Source organism: Lepisosteus platostomus, chromosome 20, assembly GCF_059453375.1.
Source record: "Lepisosteus platostomus isolate fLepPlt1 chromosome 20, fLepPlt1.hap1, whole genome shotgun sequence".
NCBI lineage: Eukaryota > Metazoa > Chordata > Actinopteri > Semionotiformes > Lepisosteidae > Lepisosteus > Lepisosteus platostomus.
Window position 1 is genome coordinate 2,012,991 of NC_142630.1, and position 18,818 is coordinate 2,031,808.

General features: G+C 45.1%; 2 protein-coding genes across 3 annotated transcripts in view; both read right to left on the reverse strand.

Annotated features, from left to right (window-relative positions):
- tdrd12 (tudor domain containing 12) overlaps positions 1–13,655 on the reverse strand; it is a 30,205-nt gene extending 16,550 nt beyond the window's left edge. The window contains exons 1-18 of the mRNA XM_088613506.1: positions 12,686–13,655; positions 11,025–11,068; positions 10,684–10,848; positions 9,941–10,077; positions 8,789–8,908; positions 8,494–8,549; positions 8,104–8,189; positions 6,915–7,065; positions 6,185–6,276; positions 5,656–5,765; positions 4,929–4,994; positions 3,957–4,014; positions 3,709–3,830; positions 2,263–2,310; positions 1,480–1,557; positions 1,258–1,318; positions 935–1,042; positions 398–583 (exon numbers count right to left, since the gene is read on the reverse strand). Coding sequence (XP_088469632.1) covers positions 398–583; positions 935–1,042; positions 1,258–1,318; positions 1,480–1,557; positions 2,263–2,310; positions 3,709–3,830; positions 3,957–4,014; positions 4,929–4,994; positions 5,656–5,765; positions 6,185–6,276; positions 6,915–7,065; positions 8,104–8,189; positions 8,494–8,549; positions 8,789–8,908; positions 9,941–10,077; positions 10,684–10,848; positions 11,025–11,048 — 1,668 coding nt within the window. The 5' untranslated portion in view covers positions 11,049–11,068; positions 12,686–13,655. The remainder of the gene's footprint in view (positions 1–397; positions 584–934; positions 1,043–1,257; positions 1,319–1,479; positions 1,558–2,262; positions 2,311–3,708; positions 3,831–3,956; positions 4,015–4,928; positions 4,995–5,655; positions 5,766–6,184; positions 6,277–6,914; positions 7,066–8,103; positions 8,190–8,493; positions 8,550–8,788; positions 8,909–9,940; positions 10,078–10,683; positions 10,849–11,024; positions 11,069–12,685) is intronic.
- A 244-nt stretch (positions 13,656–13,899) lies between these two features.
- nudt19 (nudix (nucleoside diphosphate linked moiety X)-type motif 19) lies at positions 13,900–18,505 on the reverse strand. Of its 2 annotated transcripts, none has more exons than XM_088613504.1 (4): positions 18,387–18,505; positions 16,476–17,243; positions 15,183–15,390; positions 13,900–14,545 (listed from the first exon to the last, which is right to left on the reverse strand). In XM_088613504.1, exons 2-4 carry the CDS (start codon positions 17,232–17,234, stop codon positions 14,316–14,318), a joined length of 1,197 nt encoding a protein of 398 aa, XP_088469630.1. In that variant the 5' UTR covers positions 17,235–17,243; positions 18,387–18,505; the 3' UTR covers positions 13,900–14,315. The 2 variants fall into 2 exon arrangements, with proteins under 2 accessions (XP_088469630.1, XP_088469628.1); XM_088613502.1 differs by lacking the exon at positions 18,387–18,505 and adding an exon at positions 17,362–18,260.
- Positions 18,506–18,818: the final 313 nt, after the last annotated feature.

The following is an 18,818-nucleotide window of genomic DNA, read 5'->3' on the forward strand; positions in this document are numbered from 1 at the left end:
TGTGACCCTGGCCAGATTTGCCATTGGTCTTTACCAATTATGGCCTCCTAATTATCCCCATCTCTGAACTGGCTTCATCCCTCTGCTCTCTGTGTGGAGCATTCAGGTCACCCATCCATGAAAACGCTTCATGTTGTCATCAAAGAGCTGAGAGAGATGAGCAGAAAATCCTTCCTCTAAATCTTCTGCACAGGAGGGTGGACATTAACCACCCTTGGGAGGCTGACCCTAGGGAGGGAAACCCCTTTGGAAATCTTTGTCCCCAGAAGAAGTTTGCAGAAGGATTCAAGTACCGCCACTGAAACGGCCACATGTTGGCACATCTAGATTACCCTCAGACAATTAAACCTGCGTATTTGAACAGGGTATTGAACTGCTCAGCAGTGCAGGACATTACCCCATTGCTCGTTGTTGGTGCCATGTGCACGGTGCACAGCTGCATGAAGGTGAGTAAAGGAGGAATATAGACGCGAGGGTCCTTCCAACCGCGGGATATGAGCAGAGTGTCGCCCCCCTGCGCCACAGCCGGCCAGCAGTACATCGCCGCCACGTCTGGGCCTGGGTATTTCCGCCTCGCAAGAGCCTGAAAGTAAGGCACGTTAAAAAAACAATCAGGTTTAACATGCCTCAGTCCAAAAGATTTTATACAGAAAAACCAAAACCGCCAATAGGCGAGACGTTACAAATAGTGAGCATTTGCAGATTAAGTATCCAGTAAAATCACCCGAAACAAAACGGCTCCATTCAAGGGGCAAAGTTCTCTTAATTGATCAACAACCTGTTACGTGTTCCCCACCTTTAAGAAGCACAGGAAATGTTCAGCGAAGTAGGAACAAGTAGCTTTTTCTAGAATACTCCAACATGTCCATTAAAACATTTCTGAACCATGGCTTTGCAGGCACATGGGCAATTCAGAGCCGTGTCCGCACCCCACCTCTCTCAGGCCGGGAGTCAAGAGCGCCTTCGCCAAACTCCTGCAGGGGCTGATGGGCAGGGGCGAATGCACCAGCACTCCACTCTCGCTGGGATCGCAATGGAGGCTCTGGGGAGGGAAAAAAACCCACACAATTCCTTCCGTAAACAGTATTTACAGCTAAACATTAAATTTTGGAAGGACGTAAGAATTTCTGTGCATAGAAAATCTAAAGCACTAAAGGCAACAAGACTTTGAGCTGTAACACAGAACATCAAGCTGCAACCTGTATGTTGATTTTCAATTACAGAACAAAGACGAGGCTTCCCCAGTTGTGCCCTTACCACAGGGTCCTCCGATTCACTTCCTGAGTTCAGAGGATCGGGGTTCAAAAACTGCAACAGCCTGCCAAAACAGACATTATTAAGGAAACTTAGTATCCCCCTTCGCACGTTTCTGTAATGTTCCTATTTTTTAAAATAACAATCAAGGCTCAAGTTCTACAGCAAGCATGAAGAAAACGTGTAAAAATACAAAAAACGTTATATAAGCAGTCATTAACCTACCTAGCACAGGCAAGTTCATCCAAGTCCTGCTGCCTGGTGTCAGCTGATCCCTGCCTTACCTCTGCACTGAGGGCAACAATGCAGACGGAACAAAATATTTATCTTGAAATAAACTGCTTCTGTGAGAGACTCCATTACATCTGTTGGCAATTTCTGTATTTTGCATAAGTAACAAATCTCTTAAATTCAAAACCTTAAAGGGCTGGATTTTTGGCATATGTGAAGAGAACATCCAGAGATGAAAAATTAAACCATTAAAACAAAGACCAAAATACCCACTGCACATTTAAACTACAGAGCACCCTGAAAAACAAAGTTCTTTTTCTAGGAAAACAAAACGTTTCATTACACTCATTACATGCACGATGAGGATCACTGCTCTAATGACTTCTTTATACAACATTAAGATCAAAATCCAAAATAAACAGCAGCACAACACAGGCTCTTAATTAAAAGAATTAAACTTTGGAGTTGATTTTAAAGAGCTAGTACAAACTAGAGAGAATGTTACCATTACATTCTGTTATAATTATATGCTCTCAAACACCCCTTACTTTCTAAACTGCAATTTAATTTGTTTCATGCGTTATTAAAATAAAGGTCCATTCCACACTAAATTTAACCACACCCCCAAGGAAACTACATGCAAAATGTTTCCTTTCTGCTTCTCAGCTTAGAATTCACCTTTACCGGTTCCTTTACAGCCAACACATACAGACGGATTCCCACTCGAACCATTGGGAAAAAAAGCTTCCCTGCTCAGAAGCTGAAAAAACAAAATACCTTGACTGAAAACAATGGAGCTCAGCTTCTGGACTATCTTCCTCAGTACTGTGAAAACAAACTTTAGGGTTTCATAGTCTGACACAAAAGATCATTTCTGCAATCCAGCCATCATCTTTAATCACCAAGGCTGCATTTACAAAGGATACACTCAACCTTTCCCCCGTGTTCAGTGCTACCAGCTGAGCACAAGAAAACTCAAGTATACTGTAACCTCCAGATTTATACCTACCCTTGATGAATTGAGAAAGTAAAACAAAGCTTTAAGGACTGGATAATTTTGCTTGATGAAAATTAAGTTACTGTAATCTTAATAGCATTGCACAGAGCAAAGCTATATTTCTTATAATTAGTCCAGAAAACATGAGGGCCACACCTGTTGCTTGAATTTTGTAAATTGTAGATTACACTGACAAGACGCATCCTACAATGCGTTACGAGATTCTGCCAAACCCGAAGGAGACATTGACTTTCCCTTTCAGGCATAGTTATTCTTAGTTGTTTTGTGTATGTACGTTTCGGATAGAAACACCAGAATGTCCATTTTCGTCTAAGCTTCAGTTTCTTGGCAGAGAGAACCAAGTGTTAAGCCACAACATCCTGGCAGGTGTTGGAGTTCATGATCCCCCCCCAGACTACTGCCGAGTGGTAGGGCTGTCAGTACAGCGCTAGCTGTATAGTTGGCAATCACGGAGACAACCAGGAAAAGGGGCAGAATCGGCTTTTTATGGCTTCTCGTATAGCCACCCCCACTGTTGCATGTCCACAGTCCACAGTCCACAGTCCACAGTCCACAGTCCACAGTCCACAGTCCACAGTCCACAGTCCACAGTCCACAGTCCACAGTCCACAGTCCACAGTCCACAGTCCACAGTCCACAGTCCACAGTCCACAGTCCACAGTCCACAGTCCACAGTCCACAGTCCACAGTCCACAGTCCACAGTCCACAGTCCACAGTCCACAGTCCACAGTGCCTTCGGCAGGGTCCTGCAGGGGCTCATGGGCTGGGGCGAAGGCCAGCAACCTCCAGAGAGAGACTGACCTCACTTCGACGACGAAGTCCACGACTGACTGATTGGCATCAGCTTCCTCTGCTCCCCAGGGATAACAGGAAACCTTTGGTGGGCTCTACATTGGAAGCTCTGGAGCAACGAGCACACGACTGTCCATTGGTTCTCAATGGATTTTATTCAAGGGAATTTTTAGAAGCGGGAATAAAGGGGACCTTTGTTTTTTTTCAGAATTCAATTATGATAAATAACTTTGCTCTGCACAATGCTATTATGATTACAGCATAACTATTAGAATTTAAGTCCCATCCATATCTCATCGTATTGTGTTAAATTCCTATTTTTTCTAGTGGTATAAAGAAATCTAGAGGGCAATGAATTGTTATCTAAACACTTATGTAAAACTGGCATCTGTGCAATGAAGTGCAGTCCTACCGCTCGTCACACTCGTCTGTTCCACTGATCTTCCCTCTCTCTGGGGCCGCACTAATCACATCGGGGTTGGGAGCATGCCCGGTCCTGTCCCCTGCACTTTCCCGAGATACATCCTGGGCAGCCTGCAAGAACAATTACATACTGCTCCCACTTGTGTCTAACTGCGTCATTTGAAATAACTGTGCACATCCACAAACGGATAAAGGGGATGCAAACGTCAGTCTGCAGTCAACCGAAAGACATCTTACCTCCTGAACTACCCGCTTGCTTCCTGCATTCTCCTCAGGATTCAAAAACTTCAGCAGCCTGTTGGTATGAGTGCAGCCAGATTAAAGCTCAACATATAAGCAATCAGTCGTATCATCGCTATCTAACAGCTCAAAGCATGAGCCCTGGGACAGCAGTGCCTCAGGTCTCCACAGCGCCCCCTGTCCTGGCCGTGGTGTTACTGCAGCCACAATGCAGCAGAATGTCAGTCAGTGTCGTGTGCGCAAGCCAGACAGCAGCACCTAGAGCTCACTGGGCGTCCTGCTGCCACCTGTGCCAAAGGCAGGAAACACTGAAGACCGTGCCAGCGAGCGTTACTGTCCGGCCGGGGGCGCGTCTATTAACACCCTCCCCCGGGGAGGGGCCCCAGCCCAGCCTGTCCTGGGAGGCGCAGGTCCTCATCAGTCAGGCTGGAGCAGGGACGGCGGACGGTGGTTAATCCTAGCAAATCCTTACAATGTATCGGTGCACAGCAACATTTTATGCATTTCTTGTTTCACTACAATTTAAAAGTCTCCCTTCTGCGATGAAAATATCTGTACTGCCAAAGCAGCATGTCTGTTATTCAAAGCACTGTTCTCAGGGGTTTTCATGCTAAGTGAGTAAACTGGCTTCTTCAATACAGTTTAGAAATTAACAAACTGGCACAAATTTGCTGCCTGTATCAAGACCACTACAGAAAGCATCTCCTTCTTGGCCTAGCTTAAAAGGTAAATAGTATCAGAACACCCTTTTATCAAAGAGACCTAGAACGATGCAATTTTATGTTTCTCTCACTTCTTGGCATTTATTGGAGGCAAAAAAAAAATTAGATCCCTTAGATAAGTATTTATAGAATAAAAGGGCAAGTTTTTGAACAGGGAAGGAGTATCTTTTCAGGGTCCCAACAGGGATGCATATCCACTGCGTGTCGCTCAGAACGGCCCGATGCTCTTCTGCAAATCCTGACTCACCTGCTACAGTCAAGCTCGCAGACTGACGCTTGTGCCAGCAAAGAGCTGGTCTCAACATTTCTAAGACTCGAGGGACAAAAGCAGAGTGCAATTAATGAATCTAGTACCAATGACAAAATAGGCACATAAACACTCTGAAAGGGCTCTACAGCATGTCCAATTAAATATTTCAAAGCAACATGTGCATATCAAGAACCCCACCCCTTCGTAACCTTTAAAAGTGCTCCACAATAGACACTCATTTGTAAAAAGCTGAATTGGAGGGAAAAAAGGCCACAAGTGGGCTAAAAACTGCACAAACATACACAACTATGGCACTGACCTTTATATGCAAAGGCTCCATCTAAGTGGTTTGCATCTCTGAGACACATTAGAGATGTATTTATCATGAGTTTTATAAAAACATTGTTAAAAATAACAAGGAGAGGTTGTTTAATGCAGTGAAGAAAAACATTAATCAATGTCTGTTATGCTTCACAACATAAGGAGGTTACAAATGAGGAAACCCTTGAAGCTACCGAGCGTTTTCTAGACGCTTACTGATGAGAGGTTCTCTCCCGGCTGCTTACTGTTATTGCCTCTGGTGGATACTCCAGACACACCGCTCTGTAAGAAACGCTTCCTGTCCTAGTCACACTCTCAGTGTGCTGCCCTCTGCATGTTTCAGGGCTGAACACAAGAACAATCGGGCACAACACACTCTCTCTACAGAAGCCGGCGGCCCTACTTTTTGTCTTGCAGTTCTTCTGCTGCCTCTGCTGCTCCCAAGTCACAGACGGCAGCACCTCTCTGTGTCACCATCGCCACATCCCCCCGGGCTTCCTTCATTACACCGGTCTGCCAAAGCACACAGGGTGGTATACTTACCATTCTACAAAGAACATAGCAATAAAATAGGACCTAAACCATAACTTTTCTCCTATCAATTATAAAACACCCTCAGATCAAAGTATAGTCTTCTGTACAGCATTTTTATTTACCTTTATCTTCAAGACTGATATAATCAAGCATCTTCTGAACACAGCAAATTGTTTGACTATGGTAGCCAAAGATGTGTTAAATAATGTGATGTTAAAAAGATGTGCTAGTAATTAACTTTTAAATATATTTAGCGACAACACAAAATGTCATGACATGTTCAGATTTTATATCTCCTGTCAGCTTGTAGTTTTGAACCATTACTCAGATTGGTGGATAGCCAATTGTGACACGGGTGTATTCAAAAACTTTTAAAACACCAATTTAGACCAACTTACCATAGAACCAATCTGTGTGCCAAGGCTATGATCATTTGTTTTAGGCTCTTTAAAATGAAGAGTTACATTAGACTTCACCACTCGGACCTCCTCTGCATCCATAGGTTTATTTTCAAGAGTAGAAGAGAAAAAAAAAAAAGACATCAGAAAAAGTAAGAATGACAGTCAAAGCTGCCCGAGTCCGATTACCACTGGTCTTCCTATGCCCTGGCACTGATTAAAGACAAACAGCATGACCGAAGAACTCTAAAGTGTTTGTACCAGGACCTCATCACCCCTTCTCTTTCAAGGTTATACCTCAAGACTGGTCACATCTGCTAACCTTTTCTTTACACTACATGTCAATACAAAATGCATACAGAAATAGAACAGATTTTTTAAAAAAAAGAAAAACAAGATTGAGACAGTCCAGCAACTCTCATCAGACCATTTAGTTTCTTTCCTCAAATTTATAGCTATGCTCAAAGCTCAAAAGCAGGGCTCAATAGAGCCACTTGCATCGTTCCCTTGGCTGATTATAAGGGCTTCTGTAAGAATTACAGTAGAATATACTCAACTCCTAAAAGACGGAGATCCACACGGCTCTAACGATCTAATAATTTTTGTTAAGCACTAAAAGGCTACTACACACAAATGTATACTTGTGTCATTTATGTAGTGTTAACACTAAAAAGGTTTTAAAACAACAGCAGAAACCCAACAGGAGACCCAGCAAACTACAGAATCTTACTCGGTGAAGCTTCATCTGAGCTCTTCGCTTGCAAAAGTGACGTTGCAGGAGTCCGATCAGCACTGCTGCCCTCAGGACTGGCTTGGAATTGTTCGATCGACGAAGAGTAACATGCAAACTTTTCAGTCACCAGGACATCATTAACACATACCTGCAGAGGCCAATAATATAGGCATAAAACAGTGATCAAGAACCTACATCCTCGGCGAACAATAAATGCACTTCTACATCTCGCCAGTTATAAGGATTAACTAGTGGCAGTGATTCACTGTAACTGAACTGTGCAAATGTGGCATAGTGTGGGTGCCGTGTATATTGCTCAAATAAACCTGCATCAAACTTGTGGGCTCACCCACGTGAAGGGAGAGGCTCAGTGTTCAGGTGTGACACCAGTAAGAGCAGACTAGGCCTTGGCAATGGAGATCGGCAACAGGGGCATGGGAGGGCACTTCTCTGGCAGAGGAGCAGGTGAAACAGAAGGGAACAATGGCAACACCTACTGGGACAACAAGTGAGGAATGGTCTCCCAACATGAACCTGATCTGAGAGGTATTAGACTCTAGCTATTAGTTATGGACCATCATGAGAAGTGGCTGATGAGCCAATTCACAGTCGTACAGCTGGACCTAAAGCCACAAGCTCTGAACGCTCTGGTGACGAACCAGAAGGGCAAGACTGCAGAAAGAAGCTTCTGCCACAAAGGCTGCTCAAAATATTTTCCTCTAAATGGCAGGAAGCTCGGTTATCGGACAGAGCCACGGAGCAGAGTGGTTGCAGGTATGGAGAACTCTCCCCCCCAGGGGGATTTTGAGAAGCCCTCTACAGGGCTCATGTCCCCCTGGGTCCAGACCTCAAGGTCATCCCAGGAACGCTGGAATGGCAGCATTCACTTGGACAACCTGGGAATCCCCAAGGAGGCAAACCGAGGAAAAAGATGTCCGGTCCTCCTTTCCGGAATGCTGCCAATACAACCCTCACCAGCGCAAGAGGAAATCAACAAGAAAAAGAACAGATAGATGCAGCTAAAAAAAAAAAGTAAACCTCTGAATTCACTGAGCGATTCAAAAACCAAAACGTTAAAGCTTGTGACGTTTCAGTCCAGGAGGCTGAACAGGCCATGGAGGGATGCTTAACGCTGTCACACTGTCAATTCTTTCAGGACGTTCACCCAGGCGGGCAACACGCTCACCTTCATCTTCTCTATTGTCAGGTACAGCTCGACCTCAAGACAGTTCCCCTCAACACCACACAGCACAGCCTGGGCGAGACTGGACGCTTCAGAGAGAAAGTGGTAGAGGGAGTTAAAACCCAGTATTTTCTTTAGCTAGCTAGGGCAAAAATGGCATCTCATCCCTCTTATCTCATTCATCTCTATGCTACTTTGGCTCTTTGCAGAGCATTTATCATAGTTACTAAATTAAACAAATATAAATCCTTAAAACGTTGTGAGAAGTTTTGGTGCCCTGCTGAAAACCAATAACCTCAAGAAAATCTGAACAAAGACTGAATGCAACTAGGAAGCAGTGGGAAAGAAACTCAAGATGGTAAACTGTGAAAATGTGCTGCCAAAATAAAATACCTTGGACAAGTTTATTGAAATAGATCACAGAAGAAACATCCCAGAAGTTCTTAGGTCTGAAAGACAAATGTTCATACTTGTTTGGTCAGGTCAGTGAGAAAAAAAAGTATACATGAAAAGAAAAAAAATCTCTATCACTTCAAATGATTTTCCAGCTGTTCGTACTATTTAGGAGACACTAGAGTTCTAGGGGAAAATCCTAACTGCTCCAAGGGTATTTTAGTAAATGGTATAAATCTGTAAAGATACACACATGCACAGACAATAGTAACAAATAAGAACCATAGTGTATTACACAAATTTTGTTTCTTCCCGTAAGAGGTCAACACGCAGAGCCAATGGGTGGATATGAGCAAGACTGAACTTCTGTGCCAGGAAAGGCAGCTGGAAGAACTTCTCCAAAGGTATCCGGACTCTAAAAGAGAAATTAACATTACTGGTGCACTTTCCTTACATGCATAAAGGTGCCATAAAGCCGACTTGCTTTAGCAGCTCCAGTGACTAACCCTAACCCACATATAGGTTTTGTGGAATAACCGAACTGCAGTGCTGCAGATTCACTGGGGAACCTCATGTGGTGCGAGTCATGTTGTTCAAGTCTGAGAAAAAGAGGGAGGGCCTGACCAAGGGCTCCGTGTTTCACTGTCTGATTCCTGCCAGGGTCAGACGACTATCCATGTCGAAGCAGACTCATCTTCAACACTGAATAAGATGAAACTATTAGAGATAAGGTGCTCGGGCCAGTGACAGGTGTAGGTGGAGGGAGGCAGCACTGTGCTCAACGTGCTGCAACATTCATATTTATGGAAGTCTTTTTTAGGACACAATGGCTGAAACTTTCAACTTGTTTCACTGGTCAGTTCTGAGTGTCAACAATAATCCACTTCAAGGGTACATTTTCCAGCTGCTTCAGCACACAAAAACCTTATCCAGCCTCTCCTGGGCTTCCTTCCCATTATTTGACTGTTATTCACAAAACAGTGCATACTAGCTGATCGCGTGAGGATGAACAGACACCGGTGGGAACGACTCCATCACTCTCGCTCACCAGCGTGAGCGTTTTCTTCGGTACAAGAAGGACCAACTACACACCCCATCTGACCTCTTAAAAACCCATGTTCCGCTGGCTCCACCAAAAACCTGAGATCAGCTTGGTTCCTCATGACACCCAGTGGTGTGAAAACTGGGGTGTTCTGGGAATCCCTGGTTTACGTGTCTTTGTAAATGACAGGAGTGGCGATAATGGACAGACTAACTGCAGAAATTCACCAGAAACCAGTAAAACAGAAATCTGCTTAGGTAACCAGAAGCAAAAGACCCAGTGACATAAATGACTTCTTTCAAATTAAAAACAAAATAGAACACTAACAATACCTTTAAATGGAGAACTGTTAGCATATCGACAGATTAAAGAACGGCAGTTTTTAAGCTTAATTCAGCTACTCACTCATCCGCGCTAACGATGATGTGCTTGGCATGGTCAACCAGGAAACACTGGACCCGCTGCCCCTCGGAGCTGAGGAAGAGACACTCCACAAAGGCCCTGCACCAGCTCTTCAGGCTGGGAGAGTACACCACACAGACCTACAGCACACAGCACAGGGGATACCCGATGCATCACTTCCAGCCATTAACAGGCCAGCTGCGGCGACAGTGAATCATGTTAAATAAACCAATGACTTGTTTTATGTTTTATTGCGCGACGTAGCTGCATGGAATGGGGTTTGATGAGCAAGTACAGCTCATCGATACAGCAAAGCATCAGAACAGAATCAATTCACGAAGTGAACATTTTCATTAGTTGCTTAACCGTTTCATTTTTTTGTTTGTTTTAAATGAGCAGATTTTCCCAAATTCAGTGAGAAATAGTTAAAACATTGGCAACTGTTTTTATACATCTGTCTCATTCTTAATACTGCTTTATTATTGAAGGGCAAGCAATTTCACAGCACCACTTAAGTGTAGCAGTTAAATCTACACACTGACCGCTGAGGCGACATCTAGCTAAGCTGGTACCAATTAACTGGCTGGTCTACCTTGTAAACATGTTCACTGTTAATATACTGCACGATCACCTTAAGAAAGCCACAGTCACTGAACACATTGTAAACGTGTGTTGATTAACTAGCAAATGATAAGAAGGAAGTGACCCTACACCCTACAGCATGAAGCACAACTCGCGCTCGTCACCTGTTCCTGCTCCAGCGAAGGGGGTTTCAGCTGTTGCACGTCCAGCTTCACATTATGATAGAAGAGGTTCATCTCGTCCTGTAACTTCTCATGCACCTTTGGACTTTCTATATTAACCCCATCTCCCTTGAGAATCTTCCCCCAGAAACAACCGGGATCCTCGATCTGCAGAGCACACACACACACAGACACAGAGTGCAGAGTTTGACATCAAGCAGGGAAAATGGCCTCATGTGCACAGATGCCTGGAGCACCTGAGAGGAGCGACAGACCGACCCCTGAGGGAGGGATCACAAGACAGCCTGGCTCTGACTAAAAAGCTGAAAAGGATGAGCGAGTACCATTAGAATGGATATTTCCATCATTCTTTACACGGTGCTTCCTCCTGAAAAAAAAAAGATGAAAGGCAAATCAGAAAAAAAGCTCTCTTACAAACATAGGAGACTTCCGGTCTCTTCAATCTGTCTAAAATAAGGGTGTTCAGCCCCACACATGGGGAGTCCCAGGGCCATGTACTGTACACAAGTTCATATCGTGTTAAGCTCACCTCTGCTAGTTTGGAGAAAGGAAAGGCCAACTGCTAACAATCCAGAATCAAATCAAAAGGCTGCAGCTTGTAATAATCAGAATCCGGACATTTTTCATGCCATCTTCCCATTAGGGAAAAGAGCTGTGGTTCAATGACTTATGAACGTGGCCCAAAACGTATTCCGATTTTAATTCCAGATGAGCTCCGAATTACTTAAATCGGAAGATGTTAACTTTTCTAGACCTCAAGATTTCAAGCAATCTTTTATAGCCTGCAGGATCTTCTGCTCTGCAGGCTGGACGCCCTTGTTTTCTAATGCAGAATTAGTTGACAAGAGCCAAGGCATTTTGTGACTGCTGTTGCCATATTGGGTCTCAGCTTCAGAACCATTTGTGATGGAAAAGCAGACCTTCAAGATAATTTTGTTGTCAAAGGTTTGAAAGAAAAATAAGAGACGTTTATAACACAGTACTTGCTTCTGAAAGCTGTCTTACAATCTTATGCCATCACATATCCTACTGTGAATCAAACGTTATCTACAAATGTGCAAAGCCGCTATGCCTAAGTTCTTTTATTAGTTTCAACTGTTCAATGAAAACCCCCTCCTTATCACAATCGAGAGTTTCCCGCATAAATAATGGAAAAGCACGTATAATTTGGCATTTAATCAAATTCAACTGAAAAATCCATTAGCAGCGCATGTGAAAAGAATAATTTGCATAAAAACAGTTCCACGCGCAAAATATATGCAAACACATTTGAATGGCTTTTTAAGTAGGGAGTAAGCTATTCCTAAATACATGCGCATTTTCAACGACCTGCTAAGCAATTAAGCTAGCAAACAAGCCCTCTTCCTCATGTACGCCCGTTTTCAACGCTACCCTGTGAATATACAAAACAAGCAATAAACACGGGTATATTTTTGCACGTTTTAAACTCCAGCCCTGTTTGTTTTATTACAAACTTAGCCTGAAGAACACAGACACGTGCAACGACTCCTTCTTAGAGAAAACAGTAGTACTGTACTCAAAGGTTGTAAAGTAACGTAGTAAATCGAGACTGTCGAAAAAATAACTAGACTTCGCTTTGTAAAAGGTTTGAATGCGTTTAAAGTTTTGACTATATACAGTAGGTAATTTTATGTCAATATACAATGTAACTTATTGCACTACAATTAACACATATTGAATTTGATTTTTGCTGTAACAATATCACCATAAAATAAAATGTGGTTTTACGGTTCTTGCAAAATAATTTTTACAAATAATCGACAACAAAAAAACACGCCCCACTTTTTTTCCCCCGTTACAAATGCGGTAGTTTAAACGCAACATTTTACAGCTTTTCCGACTATGTACAAATTCTGGGGAATGTGCGAAAGTCGCACTTTGAGTTAAAAAAAAAATGTGGGAAACGACAGCCTCCGATGAGCCGTGTTAAAACAGCTCCCGCAAAATCCACGCCCGACCGCACCTGCTCACGTCGCGACCCACGCCAGGCCTGCCGCGCCTGCGCACATCGCGCCTCCCTCCGCCGCGCCGGCGAACCGCTTCTAAATCACCGCGCGACGGGCGACGCCCTTCCGGTTACCCGTTCAATTCAAACTTTATTGGCCCATTGAGGGCGAATTTGTTACACAGCACAACCCCATACTCACGGCCAGGCCCTACGAGAGGGCGGGCGGCAGCAGAGTGGCCTCACCTCAGCCCGGGGCCACTTTAACCCTCCGGTGTGTTTCTCAACTTGTCGAATCCGCAACTTTTACCACCTACCGTGACTCTTGACTCAAGTCCACGGCTGTGGAAAAAACGTCCCGCTTTCAGTGCTGAATCTACCCTTCTTTAGGAGTTTCAAAATGCCCGCCTTAATCTTCCCGTCATATTATTCTTTACATTAAAATATTTGTTTTACCCCTCTTTCCAAACAAGGATGGGGGCCTCACAGCGTGAAATGGCCTCATCTGAGCTCTCGGAGGGCCAGTTAAAGGCAATCTGACCTACCCCCAATTAGCCCCCATGGGTTCATGTGGGTTTCCTCCCTCCATCCAAAGACGTAATTGAAGGTTAATTGACTCCTGGGAGAATTGGCCCAGGTGTAACTGTGTGTGTCTGCCCTGCAACGGACTGGTGTCCCATCTAGAGTGTACCCTGCCTTGTGCCTGTTGCTTGCTGGGATAGGCTCTGGCTCTAGAAAATGAAGAGATGTTTAAACGACCCGTGGCAACACAGAGATCATTCTGCACCAGGAACCCCACTATAGAGCAGAGGAAGGGAGGGAGGTAGAAATGTCTCCAATGACTTCAGGTGGAGCCTGAACATGTAAGCTCAAGGTGGAATTTAACCAGGACACCCGATTAAAACCTCTACTCTAATCCACGTTAAGGATTCATTGTTTAGCGCAGTGATGCTGCTGTACTTGTGTAACCAATATGCTTCTATGATGCTTAATCACTTAAAAACATGCAGAGAAAACACAGCACCATTTGGTGAACATACGGAGTCAGATCAAGTCATTAAGTGTCTAGGGAGCAAATAAAAACAGGAACGTGGTAGTCATCCAGGACCAGTAGAGAATATCTGTGGTTTAATGTTTCATATCAAGGAAATTATAATCCGGACAGCAGAGGATCCAACTGGGAGTGATGGTAAATTTCACTACTGAGGACAACAAAAGTAAAAACGAACAAGGAGTTTAAAAAATTTGCCACTTTATAGTGTTGTTTATTGTACAACAGATCTCAGTCTTTTATTGGGGCTCAACCACACAAACTCAAGTTAGAATTTATCAATTCATTCTGATAGACAGAGAGCACACCATGGGATACAAGATGCCACCCAGTATTGAGTCAATGAAGCTGCATTCCTGTGGCTAAAAGTGAGAAAAACTACAAAAATATAATAATTATTGATATTTAAAGGTATTTGTCCCTATCGCTTGCATATATTATTATTTTGTTGTAGTAAACAAATTTCTTTGTTTAAAACAAATGTGAGTCACTTCTATTTAGAATTACTGCGATCTGAAGGAACTCAAAATTAAACAGTTCTCCGGGATATAATTCTGCAGTGGACAGTGGTGTCATTTAGCAGAGCTGAGCTCAGAGTCACAGGTGGCTGCTGGGTTTGACGTCTGAGCCCTGGATGGGCTGGGTGATGGGGAGGAGGTGTTTGTACTTCGGTGTGATGTTGGCATGGATTGAGATGTCAAACAGGCTGTGCATAACGATGCGGTGAAATCGAGAGCTCTCCTGCAGCTCCTTCAGCGACTTCTTCTTGGTCACTTCCACACTGCCGAGACCTGACCAGTCCGGGTTCTCAGGATACAGGTCATCGCCTGAGAGAAACACAAACATACACACACACACTTATACAGATGAATACTAGATTAAGCATGGATGCAGCGGTGCCTTTTTTCCTGTGTTTTTTTTTAAGTCAGCTGTGTCTTCCACCTCGCAGCTCTGGACCCCATGACCTCACACTGGGGAGAACGAGGAAATGGAGACGGACTGATCCTCCCCACCAACTCTGAGCCACTCTGCACCAGCACGTGCCCCGCCCCCGAATCACAGCTTCCGCACCGACTGGAGAGACTGGAGGAGGGGCGTGCAAGGGCCCGAGAGGCCACAGAGGGCGCAGTGAGATCCCTAGCCAACTCACCCCACCCTGCCCTCAGTGAACAATTCTGCGTGGCTCTTGGGGGAAACCCAGTCACAGTCAGCTAGTGCCATGACCCTGGCTCGAACCCGTGACTGTGCAGTTGAGGAAAAGTAACTTGACTGAGAATAAATGGTTAACAGAAGACAACCAAACTGATTTAATTCATTCAATTTAATTCAAAGTGGTGCAAATGGCCGATTTAGACTGGTCTTCAGCTGAGACTGATCTACACTTCTACAAACTCCAAGTGAAACCAGATTCAAATTTAAATCTCAGCGGAAACCTCTAGGACGCACGCACACAAATAGCATTACCTGGCAGAAGACTGACGTTACCATCGCTGCAAGCAAGACTGATGGGCAGCCAGCGCTCACAGCCCTCTGCAGCTCGCTCCGCGGCGAAGCTGTGCAGGTCCTGCACCTTCGGGAGGCGACTTATTCTGCTGAGCTCGTAAAACTGCGGTGGCGCTACCCAGATCTCCCGGGCCTGGAACTGGCACACAATCTCCGAGGGCGTGGACCACTGCAGAGACAGGTCAGCACAGGGTGGAGCGTGATCCAGCTGCACAACTGCACACTCCTGCATGTCTCTCAGGCAACAGGTCATGGCTCTTGTAGTGGTTAAGAAGATCAGAAGGGTTACAAGCCAGAGGAAACAATTCAATCACTTGGTAGTTAGCAGCTAATTTAAGGATCTCATCCTGCTTTTTCTTGAAATTAGCCAGAGTATCAGCTCCAACAACATGTAGAAGCCACAATCCTTATACAACTATTTACTGCACTAAGCTCCACTGTTAGTTCTTCCGAAGCCAAATGCAGTGTAAACTTTACATTTTAAAGTGTGTAAAGATCGATAACAGCTCACAACAAAGATGATTATTCGAAGCAACAGGCTCAAAACAGTGGCTACTGTTAATTTACATGCATGTGCCTCCAGGATCTGTAATGAAAGACTGGTTTTCCATCTGTTGTAACACTGCAAAGACTCAAATGAAATTCACTGCGCCGTTAATGTTATCATCCAATTTATCAAACAATCAGCAATACAATTTGACTGCAGTATTCCAATGTGCCTGCAGGCAGAGATGGGGCTTCAGTCTAGTCCCACAATAGTCAAGCTGTGTCTCTCTTAGGCTCCTTGCTACAAGCAAGATACACAGGGCACACAGGGTAGAAAAAGACTATTTAGTCAACAACTACAAGAGGCAGCAACATGCCTCCCCATGAGATTAGCTTGCAATGTGGAAATAACAGGTGTGTCATCAAAACTGCTCATTTTATAATATCAGCACTGCTGGGGATCAGATTCCAGCGCTTTGTCTTTGACCGAACACATATTTATTGCGGGACACAGGAAGTACAGCGGTAACTGCTTCCTGTATACAGTATACTTTATACTGCACAGAGCATTTAATACTGGGGTGGCCGAGGTAGACACACACACACTCCCTTACTCTCTAATATTCCGAGCTGTGAATAACAAAATAATCATTAGTCAAGGTCCATAGATGAACAAATGTTTTCATATCGCGAGTTCCATAACAGTTCGCACATATATTTCTCAAAATAAAGAAGAGTGTCTTTCCGAGCGACTAAAAGACTCATCACCTTAAAATGCACGATCTCCTTCTCGTCCTGCGCGGTGTGGGGCACCCCCTGCAAGCAGCACACGAAGAAGGCCGTGTCGTATCTCCTGCCCGGCGCGAAGGTGCCCGTGGGGGTCAGCCAGTTCCCCCACTCGTGCAGCGCCCAGATGTTGGGCACGCACCCCAGCTCCTTGCACATCTGGATGAAGTTACACGGATCTGCGAGCAGCCGCTGCCTCCACTGGGCGAGCTGGCGGCTGCCGCAGAGCTCGGGTACCTGGGCCAGAGTGTTGCCCCTGGGGTAGCCTTCATCTCCCTCCTTCGGGATGGCCAGCAATATCCCGGACTCCTCGAAGGTTTCCCTCACGGCACAGATCCTAAACGCCACCTCGCCCGGGATGGGGGAGCCCAGCTCGGCCCTGTCCGCGGCGAACAGAGGGGGTCGCGTCTGCGGCGGCTGCCTGACCGCCCCCAGGCCGAAAGCCGGCGAGAGGCGGGGGGACGCGAAGACGTCCAGCCATTCGCTGGAGAAGTCGGAGGAGTCCACCAGCCCCCCGGGGAAAACGTAGGCGTTGGGCATGAACCCGCTCTTCCCGCTCCGTTTCAGCAACAGCACCTCGTAGTCGAAGGCGGAGTGGGGAGGCCAGGGGGCTCCCCCGCCGCCGCCCGGGGAGCGGGGGTCCCCGGCCTGCAGACGCACGTCCGCCGCGGCCCTGCGCCTCGTCCCCGCCGCCAGGATCACCGTCGCCGCCTCCTTCCAGTGCCGGAGCCCCGCGTTCATGGCGTGCGGCTGACAAAAGCACGACACGACATGTTTCGAGGACTAAATCGTTTGCAGGTGGATCTTTTGGGCCGTGTCGGTTTTCAGTAGTTCACGACGTGCGCGTACATCGGACATGAACTCGTACCGTAGCGCCCTCGCCCGGCGGTGAGGGGGAAGCGCACCCAGTCGCTGAGGGTCTCATCAGCGCCGGCTGGGGGTTGTAGCCGAGGGGTCCGAGGGTCCGTAAGATGACCAGCAACTGACCCTGCGTATGTCAACAGACCTGTGCTAGCTAAAGTGTCCTCTGAAGATTAGTGTCCCGCAAGTGTGCAGAGTCTGTTAAAGAGTTACCACCCTAAACATGGGTACGCGCTCCGTCTTTTTTCCTGTAAAAGAGCAAAAGCAGGTGCTTGTGTACAGCGTCTCCTCTTGTCCTTGTCCGAATGAACCCGTAGTCGTTACTGTACGTTAATTTAGATTAAAGGGCAGAACAAGCATTTTATAAGGTAGAGCTAAATAGCGGAGTTCCTCAATAAACAGTGTGGCAAAATCACTCCACGTGAGAGGATTTAATGTAAGGCAGCAATAATAAACCACACGGCTTTGTATTTAAATTAAATTTAAACCTAGCGGTGTAGGTGCGATTGATCTATATAATTGATTAATAGCGTATTATTTTATCATGCTTTTAATAATGTTTCGCATACAGATGAACTCATATCAAAATGATACGCTGCTTGTATACAGGGGCAGATTCGTAGCGTAGACTGTAATTATGTAAATATATTCCAACATGAAATAAAATTCGCCGAGATAATTCACTTCACATTTGCCCCTACCAGAAGTGTAATCCGTTTTAAAACGAAACAAAAATGGTTCTGCCTCCATGTTTCTTTCTCATTTTTTCAGTTTTTAACATCTTCTAAAACGAAATTAGGGACTTCCATGGATGAATGTAACCGCGCTTTATTCTGTAACACGGCTTAAAGAAAAGTTAAGTGTTTTGCTTTGCTGACAACTGTAAATACATTAGAGGCGGGTAAGGCGTTTAGGGTGACTTTGTTGCACAAGTCCTAAATTACCTACGCACAGGTGACGATGCAATTCCTTCTGCTGGACGTCAAAGCCTGGTGAAAAATAAGGAAAGAAAAACCACAGAAAGGATCTGACCTGGCCCACTTTTCCAGACAACAAGAGGTGCGAGAGGTGTCTAGGTTCACTCGCCACAGGTGGCCTCGCCAGCGGTGAAAACGACTGGCACAGATACGCAAACCATCATCTAATCGTTTTGTAGGGTGGAGGACTAACAGGTGGTGGCGCTATGCACTGGGCTGCTAATCACGTTGTTTAAAAATACTGCCAATTTTTTATTGCTAATCAGACATCTTCACAGCTTAGTACTCCGCCTCGTTATATCCAGAGCTCCATGTGCTCTCTCGTGGTGCGGATTGCTTTTTAAAAACATTACCATTAGACCCGCAAAATCCGATATCGTTGAGTTTTCAAATGAACGAACCGAGACTCATTTAAAGTACATAAAGCAAAGTACAAAGTTATTAAAGAGTGTGTCTTTTTTTAAAGATTTAAAGTGGTGATTTGTGT

What these genes read in the sequence shown, in the direction of transcription:
- nudt19 (XM_088613502.1), bottom strand. Translation starts at nt 17,418, where the DNA reads ATGAGACCCTCAGCGACTGGGTGCGCTTCCCCCTCACCGCCGGGCGAG. An exon ending in CGCCGGGCGAGGGCGCTACG is followed by an intron (nt 17,244 to 17,361) that starts GTACGAGTTCAT and finishes TGCTTTTGTCAG; the next exon opens with CCGCACGCCATGAACGCGGG. An exon ending in AGGAGATCGTGCATTTTAAG is followed by an intron (nt 15,391 to 16,475) that starts GTGATGAGTCTT and finishes CTGTCTCTGCAG; the next exon opens with TGGTCCACGCCCTCGGAGAT.